The sequence below is a fragment of the Cebidichthys violaceus genome, unplaced genomic scaffold (genome assembly GCF_023349555.1).
Source record: "Cebidichthys violaceus isolate CVI_PGR_0920_01 unplaced genomic scaffold, fCebVio1.0.p SCAF_44, whole genome shotgun sequence".
NCBI classification, from domain to species: domain Eukaryota; kingdom Metazoa; phylum Chordata; class Actinopteri; order Perciformes; family Stichaeidae; genus Cebidichthys; species Cebidichthys violaceus.
This window is the reverse complement of record NW_027176639.1, coordinates 1,059,734-1,082,088: the sequence shown is the minus strand read 5'-3', so window position 1 is coordinate 1,082,088 and position 22,355 is coordinate 1,059,734. Positions and strand designations below refer to the sequence as shown.

Sequence of the window (22,355 nt, the reverse complement as noted above, 5' to 3'; positions counted from 1 at the left end):
ATCACCTGATTTGTGTTTACTATACTCACATACATTCACACATTCTTGTTGTATGTCTGTTCTTTTAGATTCACTCCTCAACGCACTAAATAATATCTATTTCCGTTTTTCCACATGTTATCTCAGTCGGCGAAGCAACAATAGTCTTGTTTCGTGAGGAATTACGTGTTTGGACATTTCAGGTCATACAACCTTGGCTCCACCTGCTTGCTGATGGCTCCCATGAAAGTTCTCCTCTTCCACAGATTGACAGTAAATTCCACCAGAAGTCAAAGTGTCATATTTGACTTCAGTTGCATTTGCATGTAGAATGCGTGCACCGCGATGGTTCGTTGTGTTGTCATCCGGGTGGATTACGCGTCTCATCTCCGCGTGGATAGATTAGTGTGAACTTGCAGTGTGGTCATCGTGGGCTCTGGTTTCTTCTGGTGTCCCGTGTGCAAACGACCGACATATCTGGTGCGGAGTCGGTGGATTTACCCCGAGCGTCGGCTGGGTATGCAGATGGGGAGGATTGACCTGCTGCGACCTTGGAAGAGTGCCCTGGCGGAGGACGACGGCGACCTCGGGATGGGCAGGACATGCTGCAATGCAGCAGAGCAGATCAGTGGCGCTGCATGCTCTCACACACACACACACACACACACACACACACACTCTCTCAAACCCATAAACTGCAGCTCACAAACACTCTTCACACTCTTCACACACCTACTTTACATAAATACCATTAAACAGCACAGTTGCACACAAATCAATAGAAACACACACACACACACACACACACACACACACACACACACTCTTTCTTTTCCTGGATAAGCAGTTGAGGGCGTGTCTTAATCAACCTGCCGCTGTCTGGCTGGCTGAAATGCACACACCACCCACATGACTCTGCATATTGAGCAGCACGTAAACAGGCACACACACATTCACTTCCACACCTCTTCATAGATGCACACACAGACACACACACACACACACACACACATGAAGTACTTGGATGTGGAAGTAACAAATGAGCGATCACATAAAAGTATTGTATTGCACTTGATTTATAGCACTATATAAACACAGTTACACACACTTAAAAATAATGCAGTGATTACAACAGCACCAAAAATAACTGTCCTTTTCCTCTGCATGTAAGCAACATCCTTCTTATCTCACATGTAGCCTATAAATCTTGTACGGTTGTTGTTTCTTCAACAACAGTCACTGCGTTAGCGATGAGGCGATCACTCAGTTCCAGCAGAACGTCCCATAGGAGGACAATACGTAGCAGCAGAGCCAAGACGTCTGGTTTAAATACCGGCGCAGCACCGACCCTCATTAATGAGGTTTTCTGGGGCAAATAAGCAAACCCTAATCACTCTGAGCAATCACATCAAACCTGATCCGCCTCAGTCTGCTCCACTGAGTTCCCTGGTAATACTTAAACCCAGCGGACGACCCAATACACATCGGTGTTTGTTATGACTTTGTACTGACTTTCACTCATTTCCTGGGGGCGTAGCCATACCGAACCACAACCATAACCAGATGCCTGACTTCAATGCAAATATTAAATGATTTTGTGGTCAACAAGTCCTGTGGAAAGACCGAAACCAACAATGACTCAATCCTGCTAACAAGTATTGTCTGTGTAGAGCCGGATATGTCTCGTTCTTCTGTGGCTGAGAGCTCCGGTGTTGTCTTAGAACTATTAAAAACACACCTGTGAGCCACACTGTCGCATCCCTCTATTATGATAAACATGCAGTTTATTTGAGTCACGCCTGATGCTGTCCTGTAGCTGCAAATCCTCAAAAGAGTACCAAATGTGTGTGTGTGTGTGTGTGTGTGTGTGTGTGTGTGTGTGTGTGTGTGTGTGTGTGTGAAAAACGCTACAGACAAACGCTCTATATTTACCTTTGTTTGAGTAACGTCTTTAAAATAATGGAACTATATATTTGTGACCTGTTTTTCCAGATGTACACATTTAGCGTTGGAGCAATAGACGGGGTTCAAGACGATTCACAGAGATGGACTATACCATTGTTGGTTATGTTCTTACATGTTCAGCTTTACCCTTTGATCAAATCATACACACACACACACACACACACACAATGGTGTCGGAAATCCTTAGCAGTGCAGCGTGTGTCGGATGCATTGAGCCTGTTGGTCAGGATGTGAGGGAAGGTGATGTGTGCAGAGGAAGGGGAGCTGGATGTTCCACTTCCAGTGACTCAACAGGAAATTCCTCCCAGTTTGGACCCTATTGTTTCCAAACTGACAGGATGGGACAGTGAGGGTTAGGATGTGCTTAAATTCATAATAATCTCTATTATCACACTTAAGCATGTCGGTTAACTCTCACTCTGATCCGTTTCGTGTCTGAATGTGACTAACAGATTTCATTTTCACACCGAAATAAAACGTGAACAAGCGATGCACTTTTACATAAAGAAGTCTGTTTATTATTTGTTATATATCATATGCATCTTCATATAATAGTTCTAATACCAGTAAGTCAAAAATAATAATGATATTATATTTATATATAGATATATAGAAAACTAATCCAATAATCTACTTTTTACTTGGACTTTACTTCCTTGTAAAAAACAACATGGAGAAACGTATAATCTTCTCCCCCAGCTTCAATATAGGCGCTTTAAGGGAGCAAAGAAGATAATACAAAAAAGAAAAGTTACACCTGAACATTGCATCTTATAGAACTAGAACATCTGTCAGCAGCTTGTAATGATGACCATCTCGGTTTAAGACACAGGAAGAGGTTGTTGTTTTTCTTTTTCTTTGCTAGAACATCTTTGACAAATATGCTTTTTTAAATTCAGTTGAAATGTCTGAGAACAGTGACGACGACGACGACGACGACGGCGGCAATCATGTGATCGGCTGGATTCAGAGAGACAGAACATTAGATTACAGCAGTCTCACTACACACTGAAGACGATGGACATCTGAAGATGAAGGAGAGGAGGCAGAGAGCGCTTAGACGGCACGGGAAAATCAAGGTTTAGTACAGCAGGGTATAGAAATGTTCCTTTATGTGCTTCTCCGCCATTTGTAAACAGAGGGTAGCAGCACACATAGTGCCGAGTCCTCTACCGCTTCTCTCGCTGATCCCCGGCATCCCTCCCTTTCTCTGGGTGCTCTCCGGGAGGGAGCCGTGTCACAGTTGGAAGGGAGAGATATCCACTCTAATCCATTGAGCTGCGGCAGTCTTTGCGAGATTTACCAACCGTGCTAATAGCATCCCCCCCAAAAAGAAAACCCTCTTCTTATAAACTCTCGATATGTAGAAATGAAAACATGGAGGCAGGCTGTTTTCAGGGCTGCGGACGTGGAAGAAGCCGTGGACGGCAGGCCATCATCCGGAGTGGTGGAGGACGGCGTCCGCCGGCTCTCACGTGTCTGTCGAGGTCGGAGACGCAGGAGGGCCGTACCGCTGCGACCTCTGCTCCGCTTGAGGAGCCTAGCTGGTCAAGTCGGGGTCAAGAGGAGGCATCAAAGCTGCGCAGGAGTAGAAGAACCAGAAGAAGAGTTCTCGTTATTACGTTGAAGCGTTTGTGGGCGCACTATTGACTGACTGACTGATTTGATAAACAAGAAACACCAACGGATGAATGCACCTGAGCCGCTGTATGCCTCTGTGTGGGCAGCAGAGTTTCATAAGACTGTGAAGAACCTTTGAGGGATTTGTTACTTGTGCTTGGATGGACTCGCATATTTCAGATGTTTGATGAGCATGTGAGGTATTAAATGAACTTATCGTTGATCATGAACCTATTGAGCCCTTAATGAAATCAGGAAAACGCCTCTAATCTAACAAGAAATTACTCAGAATGCATTATTCAATTTCATGGTGATTAATACCCAACCATCAGTTTTTCACAGCAGACATTTTGACTGTTAGGTGTTACTACTGTAACAACACTAGCAATGGCTCGATCAGTCATTCAGAAATGGAGTTTAAATTAAAGTCAATATTCAATTCTTCCAAAAAGCCTGCAGTAGTGTATGCTAGTACATTGTTAGTACATGGATTTTGGTCCAGATGCTCCAGAGCCAAATGGATCTTTTACAATCTGGCAACCCAAAAGATGCTCTTGGCTTGTTCCCGAACTATAAAGCATTAGCGAATGATTTATTAACTATGAATAGAGCCATTAGTAACAACTTGTCAGATAGATAGAAATCCTATGGAAACAAATGAAACAGTTTAAAGTGAGCAAGATGTTCATCACCGCGGGCTTTTGTGTTGCTTATCGGTGACAGATCCTTCTGTTCCCGTCTGCGTCCTTCTCCACCGCGGCGGAGAGCCCAGGGACGTCCACGGGACCTGGACTCCAGTCTGCATTGTTAGCGCGTCCTCCGTCACTTTTCTCTGAACCTCGCAAACTATCTACTGACATGAAGTGCGCTTTCTTCTGTTCCTCGCCTGAGTCATTGATATTTTTTTTTTTGTGTGAGAGATAAGACAGAGTGGGCTGAAAAAGCACAGAGGGGACGACAAGGTGAAAAGCCTGATGTGGAAGAAAAGGAGGAGGAGGAGGAGGAGGATGCGTTCCCTGGTTGAAAAGGTCACCGTGTATATGAGAGGATGTCGACGAGAATGTGTGTGGATTATGCATGTTTGTATGCGCGTGTGTTCGGGCTGGGGGGGGGGACTATCCTCCGGGGAGGAGGTATGTCTTGTCTTGCAGTCATTAAATATTAACACAGCCATCTCGCCCTCCCACTGGGACCTGATTGAAGATGTAGGATGGCACACGGGGACGGGACAGGGTCACCCCTAACTCTGTAGTCCCACTGTAAACCCACTGGGATTACACCCGGGTCACCTGGAGCCGGGACGCTGGGCTAACTCGAGGACCGACCCTGCAATGACGTGGGATCACAACGGAATATACATCTGAGGTGTTGTGTCACCTGGTGATTATCAAGAGAACGAAATATTCAAATATCCCGGAAAAGTCCTGACAGAGCGATTTCTGATTGTCCTCCAACCCAACTGTTAAATGTAAATAGGTCTCAAGACGCTGAAGGAGGCCCTCTGCATGGTAAAACAGAATGATGGGAGCTGATTACAGGATGGTGGGCCCTGGTGGAACGAGCCATCGGCTGTTCTTCTTTTTACAAAGACTGTGATTAACACGCGGCGGTTTAAGAAGAAGAAGAAGAAGCACGGTGGAGAGGGGTTCTTACCTGTCCCATAGCTTGACATTTCTACAGTTGTTGGTGCAGCAGCCGGCTGATATCAAAGCTGTGACAAAGAGAGAAGAAGAAGAAGAGAGAGAGAGACGAGTTTTAAATGTGTTGTTTTGACGAGAGAGAGAGAGAGAGAGGAGAGCGCCTCGTTCATCTCATGATCTGGAGCTGACGTCTTTTCATACCATAAAACGTTTAAAATGACTCATTAATGAAAGAAGATGATGGATTAACGGAAAGATGTGTAAAAGATGGAATTGGTAATGTTCATTATTGCCATGTATAAAGGAACATTTTGACAGTATTTGCTTTTTTGCAGAGAGTTTGAGGAGACGATTGATTAGCTTAGCTTAGCAAAAACAAAAAACTGGAACCAAACAAAACCACAGATTACTGAATTAACTATATTGTTTGTGAACAGATAAAAACAAAAGAGATATAATGTGTTCATAAGTAGCAGTAGAGGTATTCCCTTTGGACACAGCAGGTCGTTTTCCCTTGCTTCATGCTAAGCTAGGCTAATTGCACCCAGGCTCTAGCTCCGTATTTAATTCAGACAACACATCGGTACCAGTGTTCTCGTTTCCTTCTATTCGTACAGTGCGTTACGTCTTGTAGGCTTTCATCTGTGTCTCCTGTAAACTCAAGAGGATCACTCTAGATGTGCCGGTGGATGAGCTTTTAGAGTTCTCAGACGGACGCGGTGCATTCACTCGGCCCATGGCCACCACTTAACGACGCGTTGTATAGAGCGGCATTAACAACTTTTTCCACATTCCCGCCTCGTCTGTTTCAATCTCTGCTGCAACGGCGCAAGTGACAGCGAGCCGAGTGGCAACAGCCTTCACGGAAAGCGTGAACCATAACGTACACACACACACACACACACACACACACACACACACACACACACACACACACACACACACACACACCTGGAGGCCGTCTTTATCAAAGTGCATCACATTTAGGACTAGAAGATTACCTGGAGCAATAGCTGGAGACTGAAGGATGAAGGATTCTTTGTGCTGAAGGAGCGACGGTCTCAACAGAAACACGCTCGTTCACGCTGACGCGGTGGAAGACGTCAAACTATATTGCAATAAACACGATTGTCCTTAAACACATCGACCATCTTGACATCCCTAACCCCAAAAAATCCTGTTTGTGCTCGCCAAGAAAAATGTTGCTGTCAAACTAAAATAGCGTTAATGTAAAAGTGTAGAAGACACGCAGCGTCTTCCCTCGTCCTCTCGGCTCTGTGAGCGCTTCTGGTCAGAACTTGGTTAAGCGGTGGAAGAATGCCTTTGCCTTAAAGCTGTATATATATATATATATATATATATTATCCCTCTGTACCAACGTTGCCCTTCAGAACGGTTCTTTCATCCTTGCCCCCCCTGCTTGATATCTCTCTTTCGCTCTCCACAAACAGTTTCCTCCCCATGAGCCTATAATCATGTTTTCAGCACATTTCCTCTCCTCGGCGTGCAAACATCTCTCATTAAAGATTCACGACGCTCTTGTGACCGCCGAGTTCTGCGGAAGATTCCGGTAGAGCCACCTACACTGAGTTGCCCCTTCCCTCGCCTTGTTTATTTCTGTGGAGGAGGCAAGACGGCACAAAGAGATATGAAAAGTCCTTAAAAGAGTGGGGGGGGGATATGCAGCTTGTGGGCAGCGGGGTGTTTTTCGTTTTTTGGAGATCAGAATGTACGGAGTGGAATTGATTTCACGGCTAAAGCAGAGCTCACAGACACCAGATAGAGAGTGGTGAGTTCTGTACTCCATCACATGTCCCTTCCTCCCGACACACGACCACAGACAAAGACCCAGGAAGTCTACAGGAAGTGTAGCCGACGGCTGTTTGGACGGTACATTTGTCTGAACGTGCTCATGACAGATCGATGCAAAACATAGAGCGTTTCTGGATTGATGCCAGCGAGCTGAAACATTCATTTATGTTGGTTATATTGGTGCGACAATGAACATTAGGCCCACGTTACAGCGGGATTAGTTCCAGATGTGTTCCAGATGATTCTTCATGATAAACACGTGTCTGTGAGGTCTTGTCATCGCGCTGCCATATGACAGTTGGCGCCTCCCTGTTCTTGAGCTCATTATCTTGTCTGGGACGTCCCGATCACATTCACACATGTGTCATATTTTTTGTCTCGTTGCGTAATGTTTTTCCGTGTCGGGCTGGTCGCTCTGTAGTCGATGCACCTGCAACGCCTGCGGTCAGGAAGCAGAGTTCAGCGACGACGAGAAATGCACAGTTTTAAAAAAATAAGTCATCGAATGAAAGATATTTGAAACAGCCAGCGGAAACAATACAGTTTCTTGTCCAACGAACTCAGTTCTGGGTCTTTGGACTCGAGCGCTCAAGCGCGAGGACAATTAGCTTAAATGGATTTTCTGTCTCAAGGTCTGCAGCCACACACACAGGTCACAAGATTACAAGCTGCTGTCTCGTGATGCAGCAGTCCTGTTAACACACAGCAAGGCATGTGCCAAAATCCAGAGAGCATCCCTTTAAAGTGAGCGTGATCAATGCTACCAGTGAAACGTGCTCTCATGTGATCTCTAAGAGGAGAGTTATACGGAGCGCTTGGACGGCGTTTTGTTGATTTAGTTATAAGCGGGGCGTTAAAACCAAAATTGGATTTAAACGGGATGTGAGAGACGTGTAGAGGAAAAAGGGCTCCGTGTGGGTCAGAGCAAGAGGACATAGATAATGTGATTACTCCAGAATAATGTGGGGCCTAAGCTCCTTTAAATTACACCTCTGTACACCAGAGCTCCAGTGAAAGGCTCTAAATTTCCCCACAAAGAGATGTGAGAGATTGGCTGGGGAGGAGCTGCTCCCACACTGAATAAATCACCGCTCCGGATGCGGAACCCTTTCCCCTGCTGCCAGTTATTAACTCTATATAACTCATAATCTTAGTCCACAGAAGAGATCCAAGGCTGTTTATGACGAGATCAGATGTCTTTTGTTTCATGAAAATTGTGGGGGGGGGGGGATACGTTAAAGGAGGCTGGGATCCGAAGCAGCTCTGAGAAATAAAATCTTAATGAGGATCTGTACAGTTTGTCAAAACCAGTAATCGCGTTGTTATTGATGTCTGAATCAAGAACCTGCTCTCCTCACGGCTGCTCTCTCAGTCCTCTTTGATCCGTCAACCCCCCCCCATCCCTCACCCTCTCTCAACTGATCAATGCAAGGTAATTTCTCATGGCCATTCCCTCAGATCTCCTAAAAATCGGCCACATAAATTATTCAGGCCGGCTGGGCAGGAAAGCCTGTGGAGATGCACAGTAGATCGGTGACCTTCCGTTTAGCTGCAGCAGTCAATCAGACCGTCAGGGAGACAGTCGGTCCATCAGGGAGACAGTCGGTCCGTCAGCGAGGACGGCCGGAGACGTCCCTCGGGCAGCTACAGTCAGCGGCGTTACGACCAACTCTGGAGCTCTGGATATGCTCCGAATGCATAATACAGAGATTATGAGCGGCCGGAACGAGAAAGGACACTTATGGATTCAAGTCGGTGTTGGGTCAGTCTCACAGAAAGGCCCCGGTCCTGTAAGGCTAAACTAAAGTCGATACCACTTCAGGTCTGGACCGCTTCATCGCTTTGGTTGCTTCTGCTGCACTAGATTGTAGCGGCGATATGCTTAGTGACTGCTTGGGTTGTCAATCCCGGGTGAATTGTCAGTCAGTGTAGGAGAGACTCCGGTGGCTCGTCTTTCTTATTCAAATCAATAAAAGTGACGCTGAGAGTAAACTCCTCTGTGTAAAGAAAATAATAACACCAAGGTGTCATTTACTGAGGCTGGCCGTCTCAAACTCAAGCAAAATGGCTGCTTGAGGATTTTCCTAAGCCCAGTGCTGCAGCGGGTCCAGAACCCACCGGTTCCCTGCAATTATCTTCAAGTCAAATCCAGACCCGCCCCCTTTAACTCGACCCGTGATTAGACACACAGGCTACGCAGAGCCTTATTTTTACTTGCACCACTGGAACATGCCGAATCACAAATCATAATCAACTGTACCCACTTCGGCAGAAGCTGAACTACTCACTATGCTGACATGTAATTGCTCCTTGAGTGTGAGGTTGCTGTGCAGGAACATAATATTGTCCACAGTCCCCGGTGTGAGCTGGTTCTCCTTCCACAAGTCAAGGAAAAGGTCTCTTTCCCCGGCTGGGTTAGAATAACGAGCACGCAATTAGAGCCAGGCTTTCACCATAACAAAACAAAAAAAACCTGCCGGCTGATTCGGCTTGATTTAAAAAATACTGCATAATCATTTTCATATCTGATTCCTCCAGACAGAAAGCGTCCACATGTTGTTCTCGCCTGCTGCTCCACCGCATAGTTCATTTTTACCCGTGTAGTTCAACCCGACCCGGTGCAGGACTCTGTTCCACAGCTCTTTTCTTTTACATTTTCTCCAGACATTATATGTAATATAATAAGCCAAGCTTCATTACGCTAATGCTAAAACAGGGATAGGAAATGTTACAATGTTGCACAAATGGCAGTAAAAGGTCACTTTTGAATCCCCAGAAATCCTTGAACACAAAAGAACACTGATGAAGTTGGTGAGTCGAGGAGTCGGTTCCACATGTTGGGATACATACTCGCTCGCTTTCTCACAGCGTGTTGAATGTGGAGCTGGAGCCAGGAGGTCATTAGCTTTAGCTTAGCATAAAGAATGAAAGCAGGGATAAACAAGCTAGCCTGGCTCAAAATCGGACTACAGTTTAATCTGAGCACAAACAACACTGTGTGGAGTCATGTGGAGTCTTTATGCTGTCGTCACACTAGACTCTGCAGAGTCTGAAAACACAGGAATAAGAGGAGGAAAGCTCTCTCGTGTTATAATTAATGGTGAGTGTCGTCTGTCTGCTGTGTAAGAACTATAATGAGTGTGAGGCTGAAGAGATGAGAGAACCAAACTCACCGGAGTACAGCTGGATAATTGGAGCCTAGTAGGCTAAAAGGGCTGTGTGTTTGTGTGTGTGTGTGTGTGTGTGTGTGTGTGTGTGTGTGTGTGTGTGTGTGTGTGTGTGTGTGTGTGTGTGTGTGTGTGTGTGTGTGTGTGTGACACAGACAGACGTACACACATCTATATATTGAAAGGGAGAGAACAGTCATGCAGTCGCGTGCAAAGGCATGCATGAAGTAACTGTAGACGTCACATTTTGAACTGTTGTGTTTGAATAAAGTGTGCTAGAATTTTAAATCTTTCTTCTCAAATCACCCATTTCTGTATTTCATATTTAAACCAAAGAGACCAGGGAGAAGAACACCATCAGAAAGATTTATAGAGGCGAGCGGCGGCGCAGCCTCAGCCCTTAATTCTCCTTTACATCCGCTGTCCTCCGTGTTCTACCGGGTCTTTGTCTTCAGTCACGTTGTTCCGCTACGACTCTCAACGGTAAATAAATTAAACATTTAAGCAGACATTTGCTAGATAAACTGCTGTTGTCCTTTTTTAACATGTCACCACCCATCACTTCTCAGTGCTGCTGAATAATATAACAGGCCGGGCATACGGTAGCGTGTAGATCATTGTGTGTGTGTGTGTGTGTGTGTGTGTGTGTGTGTGTGTGTGTGTGTGTGTGTGTGTGTGGCTCAGATGGGTCCGGATGAGACACAATATTGGTTATTGCACCAGCTGCAAATGATGTTAGATTTCCAGCAAGCCGCGATTCTGTGCTGCTTCCTTTCAGCGCCAAGGATCAGCATTTAATGGCTTCTGTCTCCTCAACTCCCTCAAGCCTTCGGACCTCGGTGACCCACGTCCTGAGGCTGAAACTTGTTTACACTCTCTCAGACCGCTTTGTCTCTCCCCTCCCTGATGAAAAACAACTAATCCTTCTGCAGTCGTGCATGTGGAAAGGTCCTTTGTGTTAAGATAGGAACAACGCAATGCGTTGCATCAGAACTTGACTTCACAACGATGCAGGGAAGAATAGAATTTAGGTACGATGTTGTCAGGAAAAGCCTGAGGGATGAGCTGACAATGAGGCTGGTGTACGAGGCCTGAGGGGTTACAATTAGGTGTGGACATTCACGTCCTTCTGCTCTTAGAATAAAACATGGTTCACACTGCTCTGCTCGTGTTAAAGAAGTTGAAATAACAGCTTTAGCCCTCGGTCATATAGGATGAAAAATACTGCATCCCATGATTGAAAACAGAACATAAATATAACGCTCAACTGCAAAATAAACTGTAAATTCTTCAGCCAACACATTAGCGCAGAACATAACCGTCTAGTAGAGTTCAAAGAAACCCAAGAATGACTTCAATTCCACGTTTCAGCTGCAGCTAATGCTCCCAGGAAGCCCCGTGAAAGATGCTGCAAGAGTGAAGGAAATGAGCCGGTCCGGCGCAGCGGGGGGTCATGAAATTGATTTCAATATCTCCGAGAGGAAATCTCACAGAGCTAGAAGACTTCTCTGGAAGAGAACTAGTAAGAGATGATGATGTGGCTATGGCCAATCCTTTTTACGTCGGTAGGATAAAGCCATTCATCCGCAGTAATGGGAGCTGCACACGTGCCTCGCTGTCATCCTCATCAGGAAGAACATTACATCAAATGCACATAATGCACAATATGGGCCGGAGATTTATGCCCCAGGAAATGGATAACTACATCCTGCGTGTTGGGAAAGAGGAGGTATAAAAAGGTTGTCAGCTGCAGCGGTTTTGACTTGTTACGTTCCCAATATGTTATCTCACTTTCTATCCCTGGTTTTAACAGATGGTGAGGCTGTAAAAAGCATCACCGTGATGGCAGCAGCAAAGCAGCTCATCACCACAGACAGGCACCATGGGCGAGATGGCCGAGCGTTAAAGCAACACCGAGCAACTCTTTGGAGAACAATGAGCTGAATTCCCTCGTAAATCGAAGCGTTATTCTTAATGCTGGTCCGAAGTCCTGCAGGTTCACCAGAAACGTCTTCAGCTCAGACTCCTCCAGCCGCTCCGCCGGTCCACGCTAGGAGTCAACATCGACACCACGCTGCTGGAGGCCCACTTGGAGGGAAGGGAGGCACAGGAGAACCAGAACCAGGACTCTCAGACTCTTTCCAAAGGGACTCTGGTTCACTGAAACACTCATCGCTTTGTCCCCCATGGGCCGCATAAATCAACAAAAAAGGAAAGTTCATTCATTCATTCCTCACATTACTCTGTTAATGCTCCTGAACAAACTCGCTCAGGCTGAATGAACGATATATAAATAACTCATTGAATCCATGCAAGTCAGTGTGCAGTAAAAAAAACAACAACATCCGATCTTCCTTGTCACAAATTAAGTCGCCTCAAAAGCTGCCAAACATTCACCTGCACACTTTTTACCTGATGCACTCAGCTCCATCACTCCCACCTGATCACCTGATCACCTGACCGCCCTCAGACTGCCGGCTCTCAGCGTGACACACAGCCACAGCTGAGCAACGTCGTCATCGTGCAACACGGCTAGATGTGGCTACTGCCGGTGACTTTGGGACTGACGTGAGGTTCCCTCAGGCCCAGCGCTGCCCTCGAACATGGCAGCCACTCGACTTCCAGTTAATTACCTGGCCTAGCAAGCTAATTTCCTCTTAGCTCAGTGGGCCGCTCCCCCATCGGCGCGGCGTGAGAGGACAAAGGCTGCTCTGCATTCCGCTGGCTTTGCGTGTCTACCGGATGACTGGGGCTACTGTGGAACATTTGTCAGATGCCTCTGGGGTTTGGGCTGCTGCAGCGACGGCCGTGCACGCCGAACAGCCTCCTCCATAACTCACACAGCTACTTAGCTGCGGAGCTGCTGCTGGGGGGGGGGGGGGTGTTTGGGCGCATCCTGCAGAGGCCAACTGCTCCTCGTCTGCATGAATACCGATCAAATAATTAATTAATTTAAATGATGAATCGGAACATTTACATACATCAGAGTGATCAGAATGCCGCACATGCACACACGTCTTCATCTTGATTGTATCTGCGGTACATTCTCATTCTCCCTGCCTCCCCCCCTGATTTATAATTTAGGCTCGCCAAAAATAATGCTCGTTCTCTTGTTGGAGACATTTCACACTCCATTTCCCTTTTGACGTTACTGTTGTCGTGAGTTCTGTGCTGAAATTACGGGTAAAGGACCAGAAAAGTAGCGTACGTTGTTTGCTCGGAAGCGAGCTTTAAAGAGCTGAAGCTGAGGGCGGCTTGATTAAAAATGACAACGATATGCATCGGAGGTAGATAAAAAAAAAAAGAAGAAGCCTAATCATGCACTCCTTGGTTAATGGCTGCACTGATGGCCTACAGGGGCTGTTTGGGATAATTGGTCTCAGGTGTGATTACAAATTCAAATGCCATGATAGCGTTTAAAAGTAACGTTTTCCCTTTTTACGGGGTTTTGATAAAGACATCCACCCTGGGAAAGGAACGTCTCCGATGATCCTCGGCCTTAATAACCATCCCTGGAGCTTCTAACCTGCTCTCATCCCTTCACTGTCATCCACCATGAAACACACAGCAAGCAGAGAATACCTGCACAGTTTTAAAAAAAAGAAAAATCACAAGATCATGTGTCTGAACAAGTCAATCTACGCATCATTGAACTATGAGGGATAAGATGAGACGGCAGGCAGTACTGACGTGTTATCTGGTTATAATACTACTCTACTTGAATCACTGCAGCCTAATGCTCCCCCAAATCCTTTCATGCCAAGCAGCTGTGACAAACATTTGAGTTTCTTCATGCCTCTTCTTCGGCTGTGAGACTTTACAATTTGTCATGGGGGTGCTTTCCATCCTTCGCCCTGGCAGACGATGCAAAGAAGAGGACAGAGTGGAGTCGGAGGAAGAGGAGAAGATGCAGAGAGGAAGACAGGACGAGACGGAGAAGGAGGGGAAGAAAAAACAACAACCAGTAATACACTCAAACGCTTCCTCAGCCCTCTTTCCTCAGCCCAGCCTGGCAAACAGAACATCCTGCAGCCTCCTGCAGAAAGAGGTCTTTGTAGTCAGAGTTTTCTCTCTGTCCGACAGCTGGTTGTTCACACTGGCACCCAATTAGGATGGAAGGAGAGAGAAAGGCGAGAGGGGGGGGGGGGGGAGATAGCCTGGCTTTCACAGTGACAGTGGAGAAGGAGAACATGATCTGAGGCCAAAGCTTCGGTGATGATTTCCTGTTTCAGACAGGCAGCAGCACTTTTAAACAACAGCCGGAAGAGCTGGAGAGTCTGGAATGATGCTGCAATTATAGATTAATAGAATGAGAATGAATGAGGCAGTGCGACGATCCGTGCTAATTCAAACAGATAAAATAGAATAAGATGCACAAGAATGGAGGATTATGCTGCCAGTGTCTGTCAGCTCTCATTAAGTCAAAAGTACAGTGGCCTTAAAAGAGCTCAACGCAATGCAAATTAAGAACCATCTTCACCCATGTGCAAAAACCACGCTGAGCATTTAGAAAACACGTTCCCCAACAAGACGAGACGTGTGCAGCACAGAGACAAAGCGCTGCAAGAAGCTCAGGATGTGACACGGTCGCTGTTGCCGTCGCGATGTGTAAAGAGAACCGGACGCGGCGCTGGAGACGGCGCCCCGTTTATTACTGTGGAAGTCAAGCCAAGAAAGTCAGACTTCCAGGTATAAAATGAACCGGATCTTCCGCAACCATGGGGCCCATAGAGCACTTCTTTTAACCCGACGGCTCGGTCTCACTTTAAGCACCTAAACATTTCAATATTTAGCTATGTTGATTTATCTCAACAACAACAAAATTAGCCGGTGATTTACAGACGTTGCAGAATTGCAGAGTTTTACACTGTGCGTGTGTGTGTGTGTGTGTGTGTGTGCGTGCGTGTGCGTGTGTGTGCCATGCATTGGCATCACGAGGGCAGAGGTTCTCACACACACTGCAGTGTCTGTTTTGTTTTTTTTCTCCTCCCGATCATCTGAGCAGCTTAAGCTAATGTGCAGAACTTGCGATTGCTAAAGCAGAAAACATGATTAAGTCTCCCCTCCTTTAGAAAGAGACCCTCTGCAGTGCAGAGATCCTATAGGCTTAGTGAACAGTCTGGGTCAGGAGACTACAGTGTTCACGGCTGATTATCTTTCACTAGAGCGAGTCCATCACATGGGAAGACATATTTGATCTGGGTCTCAGCTGAGCTGAAGGGTTCACTGTTTATTTGTGGGAGTTGAGGCTTTACAGGCCCGTTATTTTATATGAGCAAGGCAATATGTACTGTTATTCCAGTGACATGCAGTTGTATTGTATTTTTAATGTATGCACTTGGTGCTCCCTGAATTCTCTAAATGATTTTTTAGTTATTTTCTGGATCATACTGTTGAGATGTTGAGGGCTTCTTTTCTTCCGGTAGAAAACTGAAAATGTTCTATAATTTCACAAAGCAAAACTAAGAATGCTTCCGGTCGTTTTTGGAGATCATCCCCCCTCACCCGGCGGTGAACGTAGCATAGTGTGATAAGCTCACCAAAGCATGCAGAAGCAGTTTGTATTAAAAGGCTGCAGAGGTCAGAGCGATGTTTTGCCTTCATCTTGGATTTTGTCAGGAGTTTAAAAGGCTTCAGTGCTGTCGAGTGGCACGAGTACACGAGACTTTCATTTGTCTGAATAAAACACTGCTGCAGTGACACTGGATGGGACACATCCACCCAAATCACACACACACACACACAAGTACATCAAAAAAATGAAATAATACTGTGCAAAGGGCTTAGAGGATAATCCAAGTGAGTGGAGTGTTCTACATCGTCACAGGAATCAAATTCCCTCTTCGTCCAAAACAGGACATGGCGGTACGGACGGGCCAGTGGATGACACACACACACACACACACACACACACACACGAAGCTGCTCTCTTTACTGCTACCTCACTACAGACATACACTTTCACTTCTGCAGTGTTTGAATATATTTCAATCCGTCAGCAAAATTCCACGCCAAAACGCCAGCCTGTCGTTCATCTTCTCATTCATTTAGCATCAACGGGAGCAGAATCCTCCACCTCCGGCTCAGCGGTGTTCGCGTGTCTCGGTCTAACTGTAAATACTGTGTTGTGACACTTGAAGTTAGTGTCCTTGTCAGGTCAGTGGCGGCATGGCGTCCCTGTGGGGACATTCGTGATAGAGATAAGCAGCCCTTCTGACAGACGATATACCATTAGGACTCTACAGCAACAACACACACGTTTCTCTCACACATCAGGCTTAATGAAGTCTTTATGAACCTGGTTAAAGGCTGTTTGGTGCATGCATAAGTTCACAACAGTTATGCCACAGTTGGCAAACCACCAGACCTGAGGGCCGGTGAGTGCCCTGTGCTCTCACAACATTTTCCAATTAAGGATTTGCGAGGCATTAATGTGGCGTGGCCTTTTGCAGACATCGTATGGGTTTCAGGTTACAAGAAGATTGAAATCTCATACGGAGCTACAGAGTGCACACAGAGCTAAAATAGCAACAGAATTATGATCCAACTCAAAGTTCTCTGTGTGTGTGTGTGTGTGTGTGTGTGTGTGTGTGTGTGTGTGTGTGTGTGTGTGTGTGTGTGTGTGTCTTCACAATAATCCGCTGCAATCAGTGGAGCTTGCAAAACGGCTGTAGAGAGCGTGTTTACGAGACTGTTATTTGCGAGGCTACGGCGGCTGCATTGTAATTATTGTACTTCAGCAATTTAGTGTTTTAATTTAACAAAGCTGGGAGGACGTTTACAAAGAGTCTGACATCCTGACTGTTGGTCTCCCAGTGTGGCTTAGGTTCCAAAAAAACACTACATCTCCCACAATGCCGCTCGGCATCGTCTCTTTTGTTGGGCCGTCCCCGTCGGTTGTTTTTGAAGCTCCACGGCTCCATGTTTGTAACAAATGCTCAGTTCCCAAAACCGGCGAGATGACCCTGATGACGTCACGGTTACATCATCAGCCATGACAAAGCTCCTGCAGAGCCACAGATTACAGTACAGGGCTGTGTCACAGGCCAGGCAGCGCTCCCTGTGACCACTACACCCATCCTCACGGGTAGAACCGGCCCCTAAAGGTCACAGTGAGGTAGAAAGATTGTTTTTTTATAACGAAAAACACACATCAACCCGAATAATCAATAGCTATAAATGGCTTGCCGTTCAGCGACAGTTATTGTTATTACGATGTTGTTTTATGGATGAGATTGATTGAGATGTTTCCGTTTTATTCGTTTGTAACGCCTTGCTTCCCGCCGCTGCCTTTTTGTCCAGGTCGTCATTGTGAATCAGAATTGGTTTTTTCGATTGACTGATCTGGTTAAATAAAGGTAAAATAAAATAAGCATCTAAAAGCACATGACTCCTGACATGAGCTCACGAGAGGTAATGGAGCTCCTCCCTGTGCTGCAGGATTCTCTCCGCTCTGTGTTCACTGTTCTCTGTTTCTCCTGTAATATCAGCCTTATTGCAAAGTCAGGCAGATATTTCACCTTGAGGAATTCGTCCTTTAGCTTCTGCCAGCTCTGTGCCACTCAGCACTTTTTTTTTTTTTTTTCTTCCCCCGGACTCCAGAAATCATTATCAGCCACTGTGGGGTATTTAAACAGCCGCCAAGTTGGTGCTTTGATATTCCTCCTTCTCTCCGACATCCTCAACTCTCACCGAGATCGGCGCGACTGCAGCAAAGTCGGGGCGGTTGTTCGCCGTCCGAGAGGCGCCTGAGCGTGGTTCATTTGAGGCCAATCTGTTCAATTTAGACACACAACGTGTAAAATCATGAAATAATCTGAACCCCGTGTTTTCTCTCTCATCCACTGAGCCAACCCACATTCCTCTCGAGATGCCAAAAAACTAAATCAATAATGCTGTAAAAAAATTTCCACCAGTCAGAATGAGGAAGAGTATCTCTGTTCTCTCAATCAAATGAGTGCATCGCATATCACGCAGCAATTCTACATTTTCATTTTTACATTTTCACGGAGACAAATAGATTATCTCCAATGCCAAAACCTTCTTGTGCAGAGAGACGACAACACATTACAAAGACCGTGAGAAGATGGTGTGTTAACTGTTGGTGCACTAGTGTGTGTGTGTGTGTGTGTGTGTGTGTGTGTGTGTGTGTGTGTGTGCGTGTGCATGTGTGTGTGTGGCTTGAGTCTATGTGAAACTTTGAGTGTAAAAAACATCCTCCTCTGCAAAGTTTTTAGAAGTAATAACTAGAAGATGAAAACACGGGATGATCACATGCAGTCACATTACAATGCACACACACACACACACACACACACACACACACACACACCTACCTACCATTCATGCCATTGTAGATGCCCCGATGGTGTGGCGACAGCTCGTCTCCTGCCGGCCTCCTCTGCCCGTCTCTCACAGGGCTGCCGAACTTCACGTGGTCGGGGCTCATGCTGTACTGGTGCCTGTGAGTTTCGGGGCTGCCCCCCTGGACCACGCAGCCTTTTTCATGGTGCTCTGAGGCCCCTAAATGTGCCTGCCTGGGCTCGGGGCTCCCGCAGCCAAGACTGCTAATGCTGCTCCTGTGGTGCCTCTGATAGAGCTCCCCGCTGCCTCCCTGACCCAGGAAGTGCTGCCTCTGGCCCAGGAGGAGGTCGGAGCTGTGGTGCTTGGGGTGCTGCTCCGGACTGCGTCGGCCCACGTTCCTCCCGTATTTTTCCGGGCTGAGGCCCCGCATGACTCGACTGTGGTCGGGCACGGATATGGAGCCGCAGCGGGGCCGGCAGAGCTGGGGCAGGGTGTATGGGTACTCCAGGCTTGTACTCCGGTGGCGCCCAGCGGGGTGCTCAGGGCTGGGCACCTCCCTGTCTACTCCGCTTATGCCTCCTATTCCACTGATGCTGCTGCACCTGGGTTTGTGCACGAGCTCGGGGCTCCCTTTTTCCCCACCGCTACCAACCCCACCCACCCCTGGAGCCAGGTGAGCCTGCTTGTGTTGAGGGTGATCGGAGCTGTCAGCGCTCCCTGCGCTGGAGGTGCTGCTCCCGTCCCCCACGTCTCTCATCAGGAGGCCCTGCCCGGGCACCAGCAGCAAACTACTCTGGCTGTCTATGGAGTTGCGGCACCCTCCCAACCCTACACTCCCTCCCCCTCCACTCCCTCCACCCCCACCTCCTCCACCTACCACCCCTTTCTCCTCGTCCAGCAGCAGGCAGAGCTCCTTCAGCTCCAGGTTCTCCCGGATTACCTCCTCCTGTCGGAGCTCCAGCTCCTTGAGTTTCTGGAGGTAGAGGGTCACCTCTTTGCGCATGATGCTGGCACTGTAACGTCCCAGGCGCTGCCACTCCCTGGATACACGCTTGCCTTTCTGGCGGTCGTCATCCAGGAAGCAGCACAAGTCCCGCAGCTCTCGGTTGTCCTCCTGCAGCTTCTGATTAATATCCTGAGAGGAAGAGAAGGAAAGTGCGAGGGGGAAAAGAGAGATTCAATCTGAGGCCCTAATCATTAAAAAGACAACACAAACGTGCTTTTAATTTGGTGCAAAATAAGATAATCTGTCTTCTATTGATTGTAACTAAACTCCAACTAAATCACTACAACCATTGTCCAATTTCAATCCAATTCACCACTCTTTTAGATATCAGTCTAACGCTGCAATCATTATGAAATCAAGTTCTAATCCTGTCTGTCTTCCCCACAAAAGCACTGACTCACTGTGTGCCATTCAACGTGAAGTACATAATATAGATGAGAGCGCTCTGCAGGAGATGGAGAGGCCACACACGGATAATAAAACTGGGTGAGAGCAGTGAAATCACACGCCCCTAACATTTCACACCCAGCGACGTTTACTTAAACATCCCTCCTTCACCTCCCCGAGAGCTCCTTCCTCTCTCCCCTCCCTCTCACGCTCTCTCCCTTTCTCACCCTCCGGCTCTTTCCCGTGTAATTAGGCAGCTCGGATGTGTGGAGAGGTGACGAGGTCTCCAAGAAAGGCAAATGATCCCCATGTGTTTCCTCTGAGGCTACCTCAGGCTGGGTCTCAGCCTTATCTGTAAATATCGTGGACGTTGTGCCAAATTCATCTTATTAGCGGTGCAGTAAAAAAAATAAAGGCGGCGTAAAGGTTACTGAAAAAGGCGAATGTTTGCGTGTACTTTCAAAAGCAAATGCCACGTCAAGGCAAGACAGTACTGCACATACTAGATTTATGTGCAGGAGCTGTCTAGGAATGTGAGGTGTGTGTGTGTGTGTGTGTGTGTGTGTGTGTGTGTGTGTGTGTGTGTGTGTGTGTAGCTCAGACACAGAGATCTGGACGCCAGATTTGAGCATTGGACATGCCCTCCCTTCAGTGATCGGACCATGACTCTTTACTCCACAGCCAAGCTGTAAGGATACCATTTCTCACTGGTTTCCCTTCCCGTGTTAATTAAACTCCTGTTGACAGGAAGTATTTGCCTAACTTAGGTGAAGCTGCCCATACAGAGGGATCTACATGCATCCATACCACAGTCTCATACAGGCCCTCACAATGGCACAGTGAACTTCAACGGTACCATCTATTCTCACAGCATGCTTGCAGACGCGCTCGCTGAGCAGCAGCACGTCCCTCATGCTATGCGCGTTCTCAGGTGCGCTCCAAAACTATGATCTCATCCTTCACCGATGCGCGCCCCCCTCCTCCTCCTCCTCTCCTCACCTTCAGCCCCCTGATCTCGTTCAAGTGCAGCTGGAGGCTGCGATTGACCTCTCGGATGAGATTCCCGTGGTCCAGAATCACGCTCATCTTGTCGGCCTCGGACCGCCTCAGCCGCCGCACCAGATCCTCCTTGGTCCACTTGAGAAGCTCCTCGTCGGTCAGACCGGAGATGTCCTCCGCCGGACTTTCAGTCTTCGCTATCGACAGCTGGAGCTGGGGCTGGGGCTGGGGCGGCGGAGTCGCCTTCTCCATTGGCACAGCTCCTCCGGCACCGACACAAAAGGGCAGAAAATAGTCAGAGGCTCGTTGACAACCTCCGCTCGCATCCGCTCCCCCGGTCGACTCGAGGTGGAAAACGGGTTACCGGCAGAAAGTCCGTCGCATAGTTCGGCCTTTTTTTTTCTTTCTTTCTTTCTTTCTTTCTTTCTTTCTTTCTTTCTTTCTGTTGCTCGCGACTCTTCCACTCTCTGCTGTAGAGCAACAGCTGACGATGCCGGCTGAGCGCGAGACGGCGGAGAAGCTGCTCTGCTGTCTGATCACTGCAACATCCTCACAGCCGGGGTGAACCGTGGCCAGCCTGCTTGCGGTGTGAGTTGTCGCCTCGGTTTTTTTGCTACATCCAAATTTGGTCCCAAACGTGGTCAAAGTGAGAAAAGCTCCGGTGCACGCACACACACACGCGCGCGCACACACACACACACACACACACACACCTGCCGCCTGCAGGTTCAGCACACTGCGAAAAGAGAGGAGAGAGTCCGCTGTGCACGGCAGAAACACAGAGAGGAGAGGGAACAGCTCTCCTCCCTCTCTCTCTCTCTCTCTCTCTCTCTCTCTCTCTCTCTCTCTCTCTCTCTCTCTCTCTCTCTCTCTCTCTCTCTCTCTCTCTCTCTCCCTCCAGGGGTTTAAGCTTCACCAAAAATGCTGCTTGGTTACAGCGCCACTTAATGTTCAGAGACGCTCTAAACAAGCTGCATGAAACGCTGAGTTCACTTCCTTTCGGATTTACTTGAATTGCAAGTGGGAAAAAAACAGGTTTCCTGCAGGTTCTATATATCTATAGATATAGATATATATCTATAGATATAGATATATATCTATAGATATAGATATAGATATATCTCTGACCTGATGTATTGTTGAAATGTGTTGACAGCAGGCTTTGCAGAAAAGTATAGACAGTAAGATTAGGCTACACACAGTTCAATAAACACTTCAATATTTAGGCTAAATAAAAGCGAGCACCAGGCTATCAATTAGATCATTTTAATTATTAAGGCATTTTATTAAGTCTCCTTTATTTCAACTATCCTCATATCCTATGGAGTGCATTGGATACATTTACATTTTTTGTATGTAAACAAAATAACTATATATTTGCTCTTAACATGACTTCATTCAGACATGCAGGAGTCATGAACCACAGTAGGTGCCACAGGAATCATCTAAGAAAAAAACTCATCTTATTAATAGTAA

The 22,355-nt window shown here is 47.0% G+C and overlaps 1 protein-coding gene across 2 annotated transcripts; it reads right to left on the bottom strand.

The window, feature by feature from the left end:
* Positions 1-2,466: 2,466 nt before the first annotated feature.
* Positions 2,467-21,680, bottom strand: ccdc85al (coiled-coil domain containing 85A, like). Of its 2 annotated transcripts, none has more exons than XM_068729054.1 (4): positions 20,880-21,680; positions 18,520-19,622; positions 5,218-5,275; positions 2,467-3,522 (listed from the first exon to the last, which is right to left on the bottom strand). In XM_068729054.1, the coding sequence occupies exons 1-3, from the start codon at positions 21,129-21,131 to the stop codon at positions 5,239-5,241; spliced, it is 1,392 nt and encodes a 463-aa protein (XP_068585155.1). In that variant the 5' UTR covers positions 21,132-21,680; the 3' UTR covers positions 2,467-3,522; positions 5,218-5,238. The 2 variants fall into 2 exon arrangements, with proteins under 2 accessions (XP_068585155.1, XP_068585154.1); XM_068729053.1 differs by having other exon boundaries at positions 18,524-19,622.
* Positions 21,681-22,355: the final 675 nt, after the last annotated feature.